Source organism: Phoca vitulina, unplaced genomic scaffold, assembly GCF_004348235.1.
Source record: "Phoca vitulina isolate PV1807 unplaced genomic scaffold, GSC_HSeal_1.0 scaffold14, whole genome shotgun sequence".
Taxonomy (NCBI): domain Eukaryota; kingdom Metazoa; phylum Chordata; class Mammalia; order Carnivora; family Phocidae; genus Phoca; species Phoca vitulina.
The window spans coordinates 39604958-39623945 of NW_022589717.1; the positions used below are offsets into that span (position 1 = coordinate 39604958).

The 18988-nt window shown below is 40.8% G+C and overlaps 1 protein-coding gene across 3 annotated transcripts in view; it reads right to left on the reverse strand.

Moving 5' to 3' along the window:
• TMEM192 (transmembrane protein 192) overlaps positions 1-7676 on the reverse strand; it is a 28828-nt gene extending 21152 nt beyond the window's left edge. For all 3 annotated transcript variants that reach the window (XM_032413137.1, XM_032413138.1, XM_032413139.1), the window contains exons 1-2: positions 7541-7676; positions 299-445 (exon numbers count right to left, since the gene is read on the reverse strand). In XM_032413137.1, the coding sequence (XP_032269028.1) occupies positions 299-445; positions 7541-7567 (174 nt within the window). In that variant the 5' untranslated portion in view covers positions 7568-7676. The remainder of the gene's footprint in view (positions 1-298; positions 446-7540) is intronic.
• Positions 7677-18988: the final 11312 nt, after the last annotated feature.

Consider the following 18988-nt stretch of genomic DNA (forward strand, 5'->3'; position numbering starts at 1 on the left):
ATCAGGCTCCCTGCTCAGCGGGGAGCCTGCTTCTCCCTCTCCCACTCCCCCTGCTTGTGTTCCCTCTCTCGATGTCTCTCTGTCAAATAAATAAATAAAATCTTAAAAAAAAAAAAAATACAATATCCTTACATGTGTGCAAATATATCGACAGTAAATTCTTTGACGTAGAGAGATAAGTAAAAAAGTATGCACATTTTAAATGTTGATAGATGTGGCCAAACTGCCCTCTGCAGAGCTTATATATATTTTTAAGAACATTACCTCTGTATGGATTACTTTGTCCCAGCCAACTTACATGTATTAATAAGAGAAGATTTGCTATGATGACTGTAGGAAGAGGATGGAATCTGGGTCTAAACTGGGCATGTAATGAATGATGTGGGAGATGCTGGGTGTCCAGAAGGGGGTCATCTTCAATACTTTGGGTGAGATCCAAGGAACCCTGAGGTACAGAAAAACAGAAGCAAACTATAATCACCACTTTCTAGATTATGTTTCTAAGACAAATCTATTAAACTCTAAAGCATTAAAAACCATTACACAAGTTAGAGGCAAGAAAAATACACTCCCTACCTGAAGCCAATTTAAAAATATCATAAACTTCTAGGTAACTACTGTATACAAATTGGTGAAAACAAGTATTAAAATGGGTAGAGGAAATCTTACTTCAGTTATCTTCAAATGAGGTAATATATAATGAGATTAAGGCAAACAATTTTTTCTTTAAGTTCTCAAAACTTAGATTTGATTTATCTAACATTAGATTATTGATGAAATAATTACATATGGTTGCAATTCTTAAACTACATCTTGATGTTTGGAAAGTTGGTGGAGGCTTTATTAAACTTTCAGTTATGATAGAAATGTTTTAGAGAAGGAAACAGAACACCCTGATAGATCCTCAAGGAGACTTTAGTTTATAGATACAGGTTCTCAATGAAAACAACCAGTTGCAAAGTCCCTGACGTAGCTGATGGGGTTGAGCTGAAACCTAAAAATTCAGTTTGTCTTACTTAAAGGTATTGTCTCGACAGGAACAGTACTATCAGGTCTCTGGTACGTATAACCATCTCTTAATCTCAGACCCTTGCTGAAAACTATTATATATAAGGTACTAGAAGATAAAAAAATACAAAATGTAATCCAAAAGATTACATTTTCATTGGGGAGGCTAGGGATAAAGGCATACAGGATGAAATAATATTATAAGTGAGCTAACTGGACAAAAATAATATGGAAATAAAGATTTCATCAGAAAAAGGGAAGCCTGAGAATAGCATTTGGAAAGAGAGGATAAAGCCTCTTTGGAAGGGGTAGAGTGAGACAAATGGTATAGGGATGGTTTCTGGGCACCAGATTACAAAGATAAAAAATAATAATCTGGAGCCTAACTCAGATCTGGGGCGGCCTTCTCAGTCTCCAAACTCAGGCTTTCAGTGCTGCTCTACAATTTTTTTTTCATTCAATGCCTACATATAGCTTCCTGTTTAGTTTGCCGTAACTTACGGTATGATTCTGATTATTTCTGTTCTTTTCAAGACTCCTCTGCCTCTAGCTCTCTCTCAGGCAGCAGATGTCCCAGTCTCCACGGCGCTTCCCTTGGCTACCATCTGTGCATCCTTCCAGGCCCCGCGGGGGCAGTTCCCACAGGTAGCCTCCCTGGGCATCCAAGCATCTGGATCATGCCACACCTCCAGGCCTTCCCACACATTTGGTGCTCATACTATCATACTATCCTGTGATGGTCTTATTTCTTACCTATCCTCCCCAGTAGATTTCATGAGACTCACAAACTCCCCATCACTTATTTGTCTTTGTAATCCTAGCACCCAATAGTGACTCAGGGTTGGCACCCAGGGAACAGATGATGAACGAATGACGGTTCCAAACCTATCTCGGCAGTGTTCCTAACTCAGTTAGGGTTTCGTCAAAGACCTGGGCTAATTAGGAGAGATTCTCGGGAGCTGTGGGGAGAATCAGCTCTGACCAGACAGAAAGGCAGTAAGTACTGTGGTTACAGGCAAGCTCCTAGGGCAAACTGCCTGGGTTCAGACACAAGTTCTCCTGCTTCCTAGCGGTGAGCAAGTAACTTCATCTCCATGCCTGTTTCGGCATCTCAGGAAACAGAGTTCTAATAGCACCTGTTTCATAGCTTTGGTGGGAAGATTAAATAAGTTACTATTCATAAAAGTGCCAGAACACTGCCTGGTACAGACATGGCAGTCAGTAAGTTTTAGCCCTATTGTCTCGAACACTTGTCTTCCCTTGCTCCCCACATAAAATGCCTTACCACTCTGACTCCTCGATCTGTTCCTGCCTCTCTATTCTCACTCTTCAGCCCAGGCCCCATCACTTCTCATGGCCTCCCCCCTCCAGTCTCCAGACCTTAGCAACCTCTTACTGCAGTCGGATGCCTTCTAACATGAACATTCACGTTTCTCTCCCCCAAAACTTGAGTCCCTCCCCATTAGCCTCGGGACAAAGTTCAAATTCTTAGTCTGGTGCTCTGTTTTACAATCCATTCCCAAGCTACTTTTTGGGACTTGCCTCTCGTTATTTCTCTCTTCTTCCTGATGCTGACTGCTGATGCGCCCGTCTCTCACAAAACTCTCAGTCCCTGTGCCTTACTTCCTTCTGCCCACGTGTCAGTGCTTGTCTTAGCAAAAACATTGGCTTCTCTGATGCCTCAACACTGTTCCTACTGCCCTTTGCATCCAACACTGCACTTTTCATGTCCCCAAGTTTGACTTGGGTCTATTTTATATCTCCCGTATGTCTTTTTACCCTTTGGAATATACAGAAAGTGGTTGTAGTTTTTTAATGTTCCTGTCTGCTATTTCTAGCGTGTCATTTCTGAATCAGTTTCAACTGACTTATATGTCATACTTCCCTGCCTTTTGCATGCTTGATAATTTTTTTCAACTTCATCGAGATACAGTCGATGGGGGCGCCTGGGTGGCTCAGTCGTTAAGCGTCTGCCTTCGGCTCAGGTCATGATCCCAGGGTCCTGGGATCGAGCCCTGCATCGGGCTCCCTGCTCGGCAGGAAGCCTGCTTCTCCCTCTCCCACTCCCCCTGCTTGTGTTCCCTCTCTCGCTGTCTCTCTCTCTGTCAAATAAATAAATAAATAAATAAATCTTTAAAAAAAAAACCAAACAAACCGGGGCGCCTGGGTGGCTCAGATGGTTAAGCGTCTGCCTTCAGCTCAGGTCATGATCCTGGGGTCCTGGGATCGAGCCCCACGTCCGGCTCCTGGCTCAGCGGGGAGCCTGCTTCTCCCTCTGCCTCTCCCCCTGCTCGTGCTTTTTCTCTCTCTGTATCTCTGTGTCTCGAATGAATAAATAAAATCTTAAAAAAAAAAAAAAACTAATAATGTAATGCATGGTGATTAACATAACATAATAAAAGAAAAAAAAAAGATAGTCGACATATAGCTTTGTGTAAGTTTAAAGTGCACCATGAGTTAATTTGATACACACCTTTACCATGTCACATAATCATCAATGCCTGGTAATTTTGGATTGGATGCAAGACTTCCCGATTTATCTCTTTGGGTGCTGGACAGTTTTGCATTCTTTTTTTTTTTTTTAAAGATTTTATTTATTTATTTGAGAGAGAGAGAATGAGAGACAGAGAGCATGAGAGGGAGGAGGGTCAGAGGGAGAAGCAGACTCCCTGCTGAGCAGGGAGCCCGATGCGGGACTCGATCCCGGGACTCCAGGATCATGACCTGAGCCGAAGGCAGTCGCTTAACCAACTGAGCCACCCAGGCGCCCCCAGTTTTGCATTCTTATAAATATTCTTGAGCTTTTTTTCTGGAATGCAGTTAAGTTACTTGGAAACAGTGTGATCTTTTTGGTCTTGCTTTTAAGACTTATTATTAGGTGGGACCACAGCCATGTTTAGCCTAAGGCTAATTTCTCCCCCACTATGAAGGTAAGACTTCTGTGAGCACCTCGTACCCTGTGAATTATGGAGTTTCCAGTCGGGCTGGTGGACTAGGCACTATGCCCAGCCCTGTGTGAGCACTAAGTACTGCCTCCTCTAATCATTTCAGGTGGTTCCTTTCCAGGCCATGGGCAACATCCTCACAGGCCCGGTCGGACCAAGCAGGACTCTGCTGACTCCGAGGGGGACTCTGCACATTTTCACTTCTCCCTCTGTGCCTCTCTCCTCTCCAGGTACTGCCATGTGAACTCCAGTTGCCTCAGTCTCCCCAGACTCTCAGCTCCATCTCCTCAACTCAGGGAGCCTGCTGACCTCTGCCGGGGCACCCTTTCCTGTCACAGCCCGCAGACTCTCTCAGGGTGGTCAGCTGGGGGGCAACCATCTGACTGTCTCCCTGCTCTCGGAAAGCACTGTCCTTCACTGCCCGATGTTCAACAGCTCAGAAAGTGTTGTTTCATATACTGTATGTAGTTTTTGGTTACTTCAGGCAGAAGGATGAATCCAGTCCCTGCTACATGGTGCCAGCTAGGAATAGAAGTCCCTACCGCACTCTCACATGTGTCTCTGTTACAACCTCCAATACTAACCACAAGGTAACAAAGTGGTTGGAAGAGTGTGCTTCACAAGGGCAGAGACTGTTCTGTATATTCCTTATACCTTTAGCACCAACACAGAGTAGGTGCTCAATGTGTGTGTGGAGTGAATGAAAGACCGCCCAACTTCTTGTGGGGCCTGAGAATCTAAACAAAGCTGGCCTTGAAACCTTAACTGTAAGACTACTGTCAATTTGTCTCCCATTTACCTCCCTTCCATGCACCCCTCCCCTAGCCTAAATGACCTTTCTGGAGTGCCCCATAAATATCCTTCTTATATTTTTCAGAATCCACACAAGACTTAAGTTCTCTATAAAACTTGTCCTGCCGGGGCGCCTGGGTGATTCAGTCGGTTAAGCGTCAGACTCTTGATTTCGCCTCAGGTCACGATCTCAGGGTTGAGATGAAGCCCCAGTCCGCTCCGTGCTGGGTGTGGAGCCAGCTTAAGATTCTCCCTCTCTCCCCCACCCTCTCTAAAAAAACAAAAACAAAACCAAAAAAACCAACTTGTCCTGCCAACTATTTTCTTTCTACTTTAAAACTGCTATAAAATGTACTGCTCATAATATTAATTTGGAATAGTTTTTTTTTTTTTTTTAAGATTTTATTTATTTACTTGAGAGAGGAAGCAAGAGTGAGCAAGAGTGACCAAGAGAGCATGTGCAGGGGTGGAGGGGCAGAGGGAGAGGGAGAAACAGACTCCCCGCTGAGCAGGGAGCTCCATGTGGGGCTCGATCCCAGGACCCTGGGACCATGACCTGAGCCGAAGGCAGACGCTTAACCCACTGAGCCACCAAGGCGCCCCTAATTTGGAATATTTCTTATGCTATCTTGTTTTTTTCCTTTTTAATGTACATACCTTTTATTTCTCCTGACTACACTGAAGGGGTTGGAGACTGTAATATGGTTTCTTCTCTATGTCACTTATTAGCTGTTCAGTAAATACAGTGTATTTGGTGGCTGTATTAAATACACTGTCCAGTATATTCCATAGGAAATGTAGTATAACCATACAAACAACGCCTCATCACTCTCAGATGGCAACTCACCATCTCCATGTGAAAGGTAAAAGACAACTCCTGAATCCAAATAATTTCTTCACTTACACTGTTAATAACTACATCAAGCCTGTACAAGATATCCGTAGTTTTGCCCACATGGATCTCTTTCCTCTTCTTTTGTGACAATAAATCCATCTCCTCTGGAGACTCACTGTCTACCTCTGCATTAAGTCTCAATGGGAAGGAACATCCTTCAATACTTTTCACCCTCCTCTGACAAGGTGGAACCTCTGGCCTCTCGTGGAACCTCAGTGGGCTGGACAATTCAATTCTTTCTGTGAGTAACAAACCAAAGGGAGACCATTCCAGGGCAGACTCTGAAAGGACCCCTGTCACTTAGCTCCCTTGAGCCGCCCTTGTTTGGACTCCTTTCAGAGGTGTAGGTGTTCATCCACCCTGTATCATTTCAAAGAAATTCCTTTCTTCCTTAAATCAGCTAGAGTTGGTTTCACAGCTTGCAAACAATGAACTCTAACTGAAAAGCCTTTGCCTCTGTTAGCTCTTTTAAGCATCTAGGTCTACGGCATACACCATATGTTCAGGTTTTTACTGAATGGTAGAAATCATATCCACAAAGTACCCAATACAGGCAACTTGCTCGGATCTAAAGTGATTTAGGTATGTAACTGTTGGTGAAACATTAATCTCCAATTGTTTGGTGTAACAGATTTCTAGAATTGTACTCATCCTAAAGGTAAAAGCTACAGATTCAAGAACCTGGGGCAACTTAGCATCAACCAAGAAGCATTTACTGCACACATTTTCCTAAGAGTTTCTCATTTTCCTCAGATTTCCCCATACATTTCAGCTTATGAATCTCACCCTTAAAAATTCAGAAACAATGATTTTTTTTCTTCAAATGTATATGAATGTCAAATCTACTTTCATGTCTTACAGGTAGTTTTCCATTTTCTCAACTGAAAAAAAATGGAAAGTTTTAGTCTTATCATTAGAAATTGTTTGGTTCTTAGTTAAGATACTTTAACTGGGGTTGCTACTTACACCAAAATCTAAGGTCTTGTAGGGCTGGGACTGTTAAAGTGTCTTGCCTGATGCCCCTAATTCAGTGACAGGATCACAGTAATATTCCTATTAATGTATTAATCCAAATTAGTGCTTTAACGTTAACTATCAACTTGCATTTCTCAAGGGTAAATTTTATTACCTGTCAATGAGGCAAACCAGTTAATTCTGGGCACAATTACACGTTTCCCCTAAAAATGTTTTAATATGCTAAAGCAAAGATTTCACTCTGTACTATATAGATTGTAAACTAGGCCTTTGTTTTTGTTTTGTTTTTAGCAATCTGGTTTGGATCCATTAAGTAAGGCGATTTAAAAATCCTTCCATGCCTATCACGCTTAAATTCAAAGTATCACGACACTGTTTTTCTCCAATGCGGGCTTCTAGGCAATGATAGCGACAGGTCCGCCCGTGGGACGCCGGCGGCCGGTCTGCATGTCGCAGCTGCTCCGGATCCAAAGCCCTCTAAAGCCACGACGAGGGAGACTGGCCCCCTGCGCCCCCGGACGTGTGAGCGGAGCCAAGCGGCCCGGCTCAGAGAAGCGCCCCGAGCGAGGGCTGTCAGGCCAGACGCGCATCACGTGAAGCTCCCAGTTCCGGGATCAAAGACGCGCGCCGCACGTGAGCTGGGCGCCCGCCAGGGACCCCCGCATCCGCGCATCCACCGCCCAGCAGCCCACCCGGCCTCCACCCGGGAAAATAAGCCCAGAGCCGGCGCGTCGCGGACCCCACTGCCTCCTGGGTATCTTGTCCCAGGACCCCGCGCCCCTGGCCAGCCCCGCGCAGGAAGCGCCGCCTCCGGCCGCGGCCGCACCGGTTAAGGGTGGCTTCCCCCGGCAGTCTCCGCCCCGCGCGCCCAGCAAGGGAAGAAAGGGGTTCCGGGGCCAGCCTCCCTCCACTTCCGCGCACTCACGTCCTCCATCCTGCCCCTCGAAGCCATTTCCCGGAGCCTGAGGCCGAAGCCCCGGCCGGCCAGGCAGACCTTTCCACCTTCTCCCCGCGCCGCCGGCCCAGGAAAATTGCCACCTTCTAGGACTTAGCCTCCCCCACTTCAGACACACCCCTCCTGCTCCCGCCCCGCCTCCGGCTGGCCCCGAACCCCGCCTCCTCACTCCCGATTGGCCTAGGTGTGGGGGCGTGTCCCGCCCTGAAACCCGGTCCGTGGGCCGCAAGGACTGCACCCGCCTCCTGGTTTCCGGGGATTCCAGCAATCTCCGCTCAGGTCTGCTATTGGCCAGAGACTTGGGCGTTAAATGTTGCGTTCCGAATCCAAGAATTTAACTATTTTTGCCGCCACTTGCTTCTTTTTAAAACATTAACTTTTTCCGGTCTTCCTTAGTTTTTGTTTGCAAGCACGGCTCCATGCATAAGTAGAACCAGCTATAGAATCCTAGCGCTGCCATTTATAACTCGAAACTCCACCAGTAGAGTGATACGCCGAACAGAATAAAGATTCTAATTTACATGACATATTTACAGATTGCACTAATGGGAAATGAAGTAGTTCGGAATTTTTAGGGCTTTTGTTTCTTTTTTAATGTAATAAATAAAACAAAACTTTTCTGAAAATCCATGATCGTTGTAAAAATGTAAAGAAAGTAAAAAAAAATAAAGATTTTATTTATTTATTTGACAGAGAGAGAAAGCCAGAGAGGGAACACAAGCAGGGGAAGTGGGAGAGGGAGAAGCAGGCTTCCCGCTGAGCAGGGAGCTCGATGTAGGGCTCCATCCCAGGACCCTGGGATCATGACCCCAGCGGAAGCAGACGCTCAAGGACTGAACCACCCAGGCGCCCCAAAGTAAAAAATTTTAACATCAGTTCCCTGATCTAACCCTGCTACTACTGAGGATATACACATTTCATGCTTTCTAATGCTTATTGGTGCATTGTGTATGGTGTAATCCTGTTTGTGCCATTGATGAAATTATCCAAAAATCGGCCAAGGAAAAGATGATATAAGACTCCACCTGATCTTTAAAATCTCAGGAAATTTTAAAATTTCCTGAGATTCTATAAACTATTTTTCAAGAGCCTTTTCTAGGCATTCATTTCCCTTCAACATTTTATCTTGAAATTTTTCAAAACCTAGGGGAATGTTGAAAGACTAGTACAGTGAACATCCATGTGACCCTCACATCGATTCATCAGTTCCTATTACGCCACAGTTGCTGTGTGTGTGTGTGTGTGTGTGTGTGTGCCTGCGCGTGCGCGTGCACGCAAATATTCACCTACATGTTTTTAAGCGAACCATTTGAAAATAGAGGACATTATGAAACTTCATTCCAAATACTTCATTGACTGAAAGTAAGGACATTTTTCTCCTTAAGCACAATATATCACAACTAAGAAACAAATAGTAGCTCCAATCCATGGCAAAAATTTTCCAAAATTTCCCCAAAATATTTTTTTAATTTTTAAAATCTTTTTAAAAGACTTATTTATTTTATTTATTTTATTATTTTGAAAAGATTTTATTTATTTATTTGACAGAGAGAGAGAGACAGCGAGAGAGGGAACACAAGCTAGGGGGAGTGGGAGAGGGCGTCTGAGCAAGGAGCCTGATGTGGGGCTCAATCCCAGGACCCTGGGATCATGACCTGAGCCGAAGACAGATGCTTAACTGACTGAGCCACCCAGGTGCCCCAAGACTTATTTATTTTAGAGAGCGAGAGAGAGAGTGAGCACAAGCAGGGGGAGGGGCTGAGGGAGAGCGAGAGAGACTCTCAAGGTGATTCCCCTCGCTTCTCTTCCTGTGGCTTCATCTTAGGAGGTGGAGATCATGACCTGAGCCGAAATCAAGAGTTGGAAGCTCAACCAACTGAGCCACCCAGGTGCTCCTCAAGATATCTTTTTTAGTTGTTCTTTTTCATCATCCAAAATTCAATCAAGGTTCACACATTGCATTTAGTTACTATGTCAAGAGGTATACTTTATTATTTTTTAAAATATTTTATTTACTTATTTGACAGAGAGCACACAAGCAGGGGGAACAGCAGAGGGAGAGGGAGAAACAGGCTCCCTGCTGAGCTAGGAGCCTGATGTGGGGTTCAATCCCAGGACCCCGGGATCATGACCCAAGCTGAAGGCAGATGCCTAACCGACTGAGCCACCCAGGTGCGCTGGTACACTTTAATAAGTACATTATACTGGTTAAGACCAAGGCTCTGGAATTAGTCATGAAGATTTGAATTCTGCATCTTACTAGGGGTATGATCTTGGGCACCTTACTTAAATTTTCTAGGAGTCAGTTTCCTCATCTGTAAAAATGGAACTGTGACTAGATCCAATTTTGGAGGGATTTTTTATTAAATGAAATAATGCATTTAATGCTCTTGGCACAGTGTTGTCTCTGGGCACTCAAAATGTTAGTCACTTTTTTGTGTAAGTCAGGTTTATTGAAGCATTATTAACATATATAGTCACTGTTTTAATAGTACATTAAAATATTAAATTATTCAAATAGTTCAGTAAATCTTTTTTTCTGGAGGTTGAAATTTTTCAAAATAAAAATAGTGGTGGGGGGGAGGATGATGGTGCACTTGGTTTGCTAAAAGGCTTTAGGGTAGGAATAATCTGATTACCCTCTATAAACCAGAAGGGAGCAATGGTGTCAGGAAATAGAATTCTGAACTGTGCAAAATTTTATAGGAGTGGGTTGGTAGAGGAGAGAGGTTGTCAGGCTAGGAGCTGCGCTTCAGTAGGAGGCTGTGACCTCCAGAGATTAGAAAGAGCGGGAGAAAAGGTTGCCCTATGGAAAGGCAAGCGTGACTATTTAGAAGGAAGAAAAAGATTTATCTTTGCCTCAGCATTTTCTTTAGGCCTAGCCATGAAATCATAGTTATGTTTGCTACGTCTAGGTAAAAAGTTAGAAATAAAGAAAAATATATGATTGCCACTAAATGTCATTGATATTCATACTCAGGGAATATAAATGGAAACAATCAATGGGTTAGGTGCAGGAATACAGATCTGTGGAACTCTCTCCAAAAATTCCAAGAGGAATTTTTGTAGAACTCAGGCAGAGATGATACGTATGGGTATTGAAAACTTAGTCATCATTAGGAAAGATTATTAACATGTCCATATAATGTTCTAGTGTTGGTCAAAGCAATTCAAATAAGCAAAGCCCTGTAAAGAAATTATATTTATAAAGGTATGTGACATTTCACTGCTGCATGATTGAAATATTTTTAGTGTAAGTTCTTGCGTTTGTTCACCTTGAGGAATAAGACAGAAAGAACCCATTTCTCTGCCAAACAGTTCACCTTTACATTTGGGTCTGAAGCTCTATCTTTCCTATAAGTGTTATCACCATCAACATTATTTCGAGTACAGTGCTTAGCCCGATCACAGATATTGAAATGTTAATATCTCATTGTTTTTTTTAACATCAGTATAAGATGTGTCCTTAAATCACTTTATAATGTTACTAACACCACTTCCATTACTCATCCTACCATAGTATCATCTATCATGTAAACAGTAGGTGCTTAATTAATATTTATTATTGATTTTAAAGTGAGATCTCATTAGCTACTAATACTGATTTTAACTTGGCTTTTAAATCAAATTTTAGATTGAGTCAATCCTAGCTAGACTTTTCTACAATTCTCTTAAGCTTATCTGTACCTCTGTCAGGAATGCACTTATCCCAAACTCTGGCTTTGGATAATGTTTTGTAGCTAAGTCTCTCTTAGATACCCAGAGAGATGCTGCTGACAATTTCCCTTTCAATGAACAGACAGAAAAGTAAGTCAACAGTTATTTTAGTATATCAAATTAGTTTGGCTTATATACTTTTCCTAGAAATTTTTTTTCTAGAAAGAAATTTAAGGATATTGTGAGCAATTGGAAATACTCTGCGGTTTCCATTTATTAGTTCCATAAATATTTGGGCCTTTGAGAGCACCAGGTCCCTCAAATAGAATCCAATTGTAACCAAACACTTCAAATTTGGATGAAAAAGTGTATTAGATGTCCTCAGAACTTATGAAATTTCAGACTTGCTACCCATCACCTCCTCCCACATTATTGGTTTGTATTCTCCTAAAGCCCTTGTACTGACATTTAAAAACACACTTGTTTCTGAAGGCAGAAAAATTTATTTTAGTTTCACTGACTAATTCGGGAGTGGGAGAACAAATTTGCTAAAACTTCCAAAAATAATTTATCTTTGGATAGGTACCAAATATGTGAAGTTTTAGACCAAAAAAAATTGTTTTCTTTTAAAGTTTTAGAAAAACAGGGGTTCTTGGTGGCTCAGTCAGTTAAGCGTCTGCCTTCAGCTGAGGTCATGATCCCAGGGTCCTGGGATCAAGCCCTGCATTGGGCTCCCTTGCTCAGCGGGAAATCTGCTTCTCCTTCTCCCTCTGCCCCTCCCCCCATGCTCTCTCGCTCTCTCTCTCAAATAAATAAAATCTTTTAAAAAATAAAGTTTTAAGAAAAACATTTATGGAAACTTAGGATGAAAATGAATTTTGTAACCTTCATGAAAATCAAGGCTCCTACTTAGTAATTCTTGAGCTAATCTCATCTGATCTCTGCTCTCTTCTGATTCTACTCTAATGCTAAGTGCCAGATTCTGTAATCCAGCCAAGTTAGGTTACAGCATTTTCATGGGAGGATTTCCTTATTTCAGAATAACTAGAAGATGGGGCTTTAAGTTTTTTTCAGTGATGTCTCATTTAATTAAGTTCTAGACATGTAAGAAGTAAAATTTTTGTTTTAAAGTACAATTCATAATTCTGTGTGCTGAAGTTTGAAGCACATTTGAAAGTGTCCCCCGGGGGCGCCTGGGTGGCTCAGTCGTTAAGCGGCTGCCTTCGGCTCAGGTCATGATCCTGGGGTCCTGGGATTGAGCCCCACATCAGGCTCCCTGCTCAGCGGGAAGCCTGCTTCTCCCTCTCTCACTCCCCCTGCTTGTGTTCCCTCTCTCGCTCTGTCTCTCTCTGTCAAATAAATAAATAAAAATCTTAAAAAAAAAAAAAAGAAAGTGTCCCCCAATAACTTATAAAATAATTATGGTGATTTTCCAATACTTAGAAAACCTTATAACTTCCAATTGTCTGAAGTTGTTTGGACCAAGGTGAAATAAGCTAGGATATACAATGATTTGTTGTTTACAACACCTTTGTTAATATAAGACGTGGATTTATTCTTTAAAGTAAATGAAAATCAAGTTACTTAAAGTGTTAAAAAGGAGACAAAACAAAAGACAAAAACAAATAATATGTAAATTTGTACATGGGTGTGTGTATGCCCTGCCTTTCCTTAAGAAGCATCCTAGGTGCAGTGTTTATATGGGCATGACAATGTACAAAATTTTCAAAAATTTTCATTTGAAAACGACATACTGTTTTGGTCCTTATGATAGTCCTCAGAGCTGGGGTTGTGTAATATTACTACTTGCATTTTACATTTGAGAAAATTGGTAAGAGAATTTAAATGACTTGTCTAAGGTCACTTGTTAATAATAGAGAAAATTGGAGTTTGATTTTATGTTTGCTACTCACTTATTCATTTATTCATTCATCAATAAATACTTATTAAAGGCCTCCAATATGGGACACTGGTAGGCCCTGTAGGAAACTAAAAAAATCAGTAGATTCTATGTTTCCTTTTCTATTCCTTGCTTCCTGGCTAGTCTTTGTAAATGCTGATCTCGGATTTGCGTAGCCTCTTGTCTTTAGAATGAACCTCCACATGGACTGAGTAAATTATACTCACAAGTTCCCATTGGGCCTCAGCTTTCTCCTAACTATGCTCTATTACTATGTTCTGGTCTCCAGCGTCAGTCCAATTCTCTGGTATCTCCTGTCAACCCTTTTCCATTTCCTTTTCTATTCTTAGACCCAACAGTTGAAAGGGATTCCTGGACATTCTGATGTGGGTTTGAAGTAGGGCAGGACCAAAAACAAACTTTTGGAGAACGAAGAAATAATTTCTTTATGGACAAAGTGGCAACTGAGTTGGCTTTCACAGAGAAAACTAGAAAGGGAGGATTACTTGGACCGAAGGCCATGAGTAAAGAAGCTATAGTCTTGTAACTGAGCTGAGCAGTAGCTCCCTAATTTGGCTCTGATTCAGTTCTGAGAGATAAGCAGTCTTCACTCTCTTTTAGGAAACTTACTCTCAGAGACTGTCTTTGCCTATATAACCCTTGTGGGAGTAAAAAGGTCCTACTGCCTTTTCTTTTTTTTTTAAGATTTTATTTATTTATTTGAGAGAGAGAGAGCACGAGTGGAGAGGGAGGGGCAGAGGGAGAAGCAGGCTCCCCACTAAGCAAGGAGCCCGATGCGGGGCTCTATCCCAGGACCCTGGGATCATGACCTGAGCTGAAGGCAGATACTTAACCAACTGAGCCATTGAGGTACCCCTGCCCTACTCCTTTTTCAACTTGAACTTTGTATTTCTTTTATAAGTATTCCCCAGTTGATGGATTATTTAGTGAATGATGTTGGGGAAAGCAACTAGCCATTTGGAAGAAAATAAAGCTGGATCACTTCAATATTTCTTTTTTTTTAGATTTTATTTATTTGCGAGAGAGACAATGAGAGACAGAGAGCATGAGAGGGAGGAGGGTCAGAGGGAGAAGCAGACTCCCTGCTGAGCAGGGAGCCTGATGTGGGACTCGATCCTGGGACTCCAGGATCATGACCTGAGCCGAAGGCAGTCGCTTAACCAACTGAGCCACCCAGGCGCCCAGGATCACTCCAATATTTCTTAAGCCAATATAAATTCCTAATAGTTCAAAGACTTAAGCATAAAGATAAATTAAAAGTTCTAAAGAAAAACATATTTTAACATAGTCTACAAGAAAAGAAAGAATTTCCATGCATGACCCTAAACCCAGAAGCACTAAAGAAAAAAGTGCAATAAATTTGACCACATAAAAATTTTCAAACTTCTGTATGAGAAAGAAGAAGACAACTTAAAATTAAAATAGAAATGCCAAATGCCAAGTAACTGGAAACAACCCAAATATTTATTGTTTGTGGAATAGTTAAGTAAATTATGTATCCATACTTAGATATTATCCAACAATTTTTATTTTTATTTTTTTAAGTTTTTATTTAAGTCCCAGTTAGTTACAGTGTGATATTAGTTTCAGATGTACAACATAGTGATTCAACACTTCCATACCTCAACTTGTGCTCATCACAAGTGCACTCCTTAATCCCCATCAACTATTTCACCCATCCCCACACCCACCTTCCCTCTTCTAACCATCAGTTTGTTCTCTATAGTTAAGAGTCTGTTTCTTGGTTTACCTCTTTTTTTCCCCTTTGCTTATTTGTTTTGTTTCTTAAATTCTACATATGAGTGAGATCATATGATGATTGTCTTTCTCTGATTGACTTATTTAGCTTAGCATAATACCCTCTAATTCCATCCAAGCCATTGCAAATGGCAAGATTTAACTTTTTTGATGGCTGAGTAATATTCCATTGTATATATTTACCACATCTTCTTTATCTATTCATCTGTTGATGAATATCTGGGCTCTTTCGATAGTTTGGCTATTGTGGACATAGCTGCTATAAACACTGGGGTGAAGGTGCCCCTTTGGTATTGTCCAACAATTTTTAAAATGAGGTAGATCTATATATGTTGGCAAAAAGAGGCTTTGTAATATAGTGTGTCATAAAAGTAGGTTGCAAAATAATAGTCATGCTATATATTTTTAAATTTTTTATTATTATTAAACTATAATGTATTATTTATTTATTTATTTATTTAAAAGATTTTATTTATTTGAGAGAGAGAGCACATGAGAGGGGGGAGAGTCAGAGGGAGAAGCAGACTCCCTGCTGAGCAGGGAGCCCGATGCGGGACTCGATCCTGGAACTCCAGGATCATGACCTGAGCTGAAGGCAGTCGCCCAACCAACTGAGCCACCCAGGTGCCCTATAATGTATTATTTATTTCAGGGGTACAGATCTGTGATTCATCAGTCTTATACAATACACAGCACTCACCGCAACACACACCCTCTCCAATGTCCACCACCTAGCCACCCCATGCTATATTTTTTAATGAAAAAGGAATACACATATAATGCCAAAAAAAGAAATATTTTGATATGCAAATATATGCTATGAAAGTATACAGAACTAGAGAAATTAGGCAAGAAAAAGAAAAAAAAGGGCATTTAAACTGGAAAGAAAAAAATAAAACTACCTCTATTCTTAGAAGACATGATGTTATATCTAGAAAACTTTAAAGAATCCACAAAAATACTGTTAGAATTATAAAGCAAATTCATGGAAGTTTCAGGATACAAAGTCAACTCAAAAAATGAGTTGCATTTCTATATACTAGCAACAAACACTACAAAAAGAAGAGTTAAGAAAAATAATTCCATTTACAACAGCATCAGAAAGAATAAAACACTTAGGAATATTTATTTATTTATTTATTTATTTATTTATAGAAAGAGAGTGCACACAGAGGGAGGGGCAGAGGGAGAGGAAGAGTCTTAAGCAGGCTCCACACTGAGTGTAGAGTCTGATGCAGAGCTTGATCTCGTGACCCTGAGATCATGACCAGAGCTGAAACCAAGACAAAACACGTAGGAAGAAATTTAACCAAGGAGGTTCAAGACTTGTACACTGAAAACTAAGAAATACTGCTGAAAAAAATTAAAGGCCTAAATAAATGGAAAGACATGCCATGTTCATAGAATTAATATTGCAAGAATTAATATTGTTAAGATCACAATACTATCCAAAGTGATATATAGATTCAATGCAATCACTAGGAAAATCTTAATTATATTTTTTTCAGAAATGGAACCCATTTTAAAAATCACATGGACTTTCAAGGGACCCAGCATAGCCAAAATAATCTTGAAAAAGAAAAGCAAATTTGGAAGACTCACACTTCCTATTTCAAAACGTTCTACAGAGCTATAGTAATCAAAACAGTGTGGTACTAGCATAAAGTTAGACGTACAGACCAGTGGAATAGAACTGATATCTGAGAAATAAACCCACACATCTTGGTCAATTGATTTTCAACAAGGATGCCAAGATCATTCATGGGGGAAAGATGGTTTCTTTAACACATTGTGCTGGAAAAACTGAATATCCACACCATAAAAAAAATTGCACAAAATGGATTAAAGATATAAATTTAAGGGGTGCCTGGGTGGCTCAGTCAGTTAAGTGTCTGCCTTTGGCTCAGGTCATGATCCTGGAGTCCCAGGATTGAGCCCCACATCGGGCTCCCTGCTCGGCATGGAGCCTGCTTCTCCCTCTGCCCCACTCATGCGCTCTCTCTCTCTTCTCTCAAATAAATAAATAAATAAGATTTTTAAGATCTTTTTTTTATAAAGATTTTATTTATTTATTTAATTGACAGAGAGAGAGAGAGAGACAGCATGAGGGGGAACACAAGTAGGGGGAGTGGGAGAGGGAGAAGCAGGCTTCCGGCTGAGCAGGGAGCCCGATGCGGGGCTTGATCCCAGGACCCCAGGATCATGACCTGAGCCGAAGGCAGTCACTTAACCAACTGAGCCACCCAGGTACCCCAATAAATAAGATTTTTAAAAAGATATAAATTTAAGAGCTAATGCTATAAAATGGTTAAAATATAAAAGCAAATTTGTATGACCTTGGTTGAATTTAGCAATGGTTTTAAAATATGACACCAAAAGTAAAAATAGATAAATTGGACTGCCTTAAAATTAAAAACTTTTGTGTATCAAAATATGCTATCAAGAAAGTGAAAAGATAATCCACAGAATGAGGAGATATTTGTGAGTCCTATATCTGAGAAGGGATATAGAAAGAACTCCTACAACTCAAAAGCAGTAATAACACCAACACCAACAATAATAACAAAACCAAGCTACCCAATTAAAATAAGGGGCAAAGAACTTGAACAAGCATTTTTTCCAAATAAGATCTCTAAATGGCCAATAAGCACATGAATAGACGCTCAACATCATTAGTCATTAAGGAAATGCAAGTCAAACTACAATGAGATAGTACTTCACACCTACTAAAATGACTATACTTAGAAAAAAGGAAGATAACAAACGTTGGTGATGATGCAGAAAAATTAGAACTCTTGTACATTGCTGATGGGAATTAAGTGATGCAGCCAAAATAGTTTGGCAGTTCTTCAAAATGCTAAACATAAAGTTACCGTAAGAGAATTTCACTCCTAGATGTATAGCCAAAGAAACTGAAAGCAGTGGCTGGGTGATAGACATTGGGGAGGATATGTGCTATGGTGAGCGCTGTGAATTGTGCAAGACTGTTGAATCACAGACCTGTACCTCTGAAACAAATAATACATTATATGTTAAAAAAAAAAAAGAAGAAGAAGAAGATAGCAGGAGGGGAAGAATGAAGGGGGGGAAATCGGAGGGGGAGATGAACCATGAGAGACTATGGACTCTGAGAAACAAACTGAGGGTTCTAGAGGGGAGGGGGGTGGGAGGATGGGTTAGCCTGGTGATGGGTATTAAAGAGGGCACGTACTGCATGGAGCACTGGGTGTTATATGCAAACAATGAATCATGGAACACTACATCAAAAACTAATGATGTAATGTATGGTGGTTAACATAACATAATAAAAAAATAAAATTAAAAAAAAAAAGAAACTGAAAGCAGGCACTCACGCAGGTACTTGTACATTCATGTCCATTACAGCATCGTTCACAATAGACAGAAGGTGGAAACAACCTGAGTGTCCACCAACAGATGAATGGAGAAACAAAATGTAGTGTATACATACAATGGAATATTATCCAGCCATAAAAAGGATTGAATGGAGCACTGGGTGTTATACGCAAACAATGAATCATGGAACACTACATCAAAAAAAAAAAATTAATTAACCAAAAAAAAAGGAATGAAGTTCTGATACTTGCTACAATGTGGATGAACCTTGAAAATATTTTGCTAAGTGAAATAAGTGAGATCCAAAAGAACAAATATTATTTGATTCCACATCTATGAAATATCTAGAAGAAACTGGAAGTAGATTAGAGGTTACCGGGGACTGGGGAAAGGCAGGAGTGGGAATTATTCTGTAATGGCTAAAGATTTCTGTTTGGGATGATGAAAATTTTTGGAAATAAATAGTGGTGATTGTTGCATAATATTATAAATGTAATTAATGCCACTGAATTGTACACTTAAAAAATGGTTAACATGGCAAATGATATGTTATAAATATTTTACCACAATAAAAATAATAGTTTTTTTTTTTTTTAATTTTATTTATTTGACACAGAGAGAGACAGCCAGAAAGGGAACACAAGCAGGGGGAGCGGGAGAGGGAGAAGCAGGCTTCCCGCAGAGCAGGGAGCCTGATACGGGGCTTGATCCCAGGACCCTGGGAACAG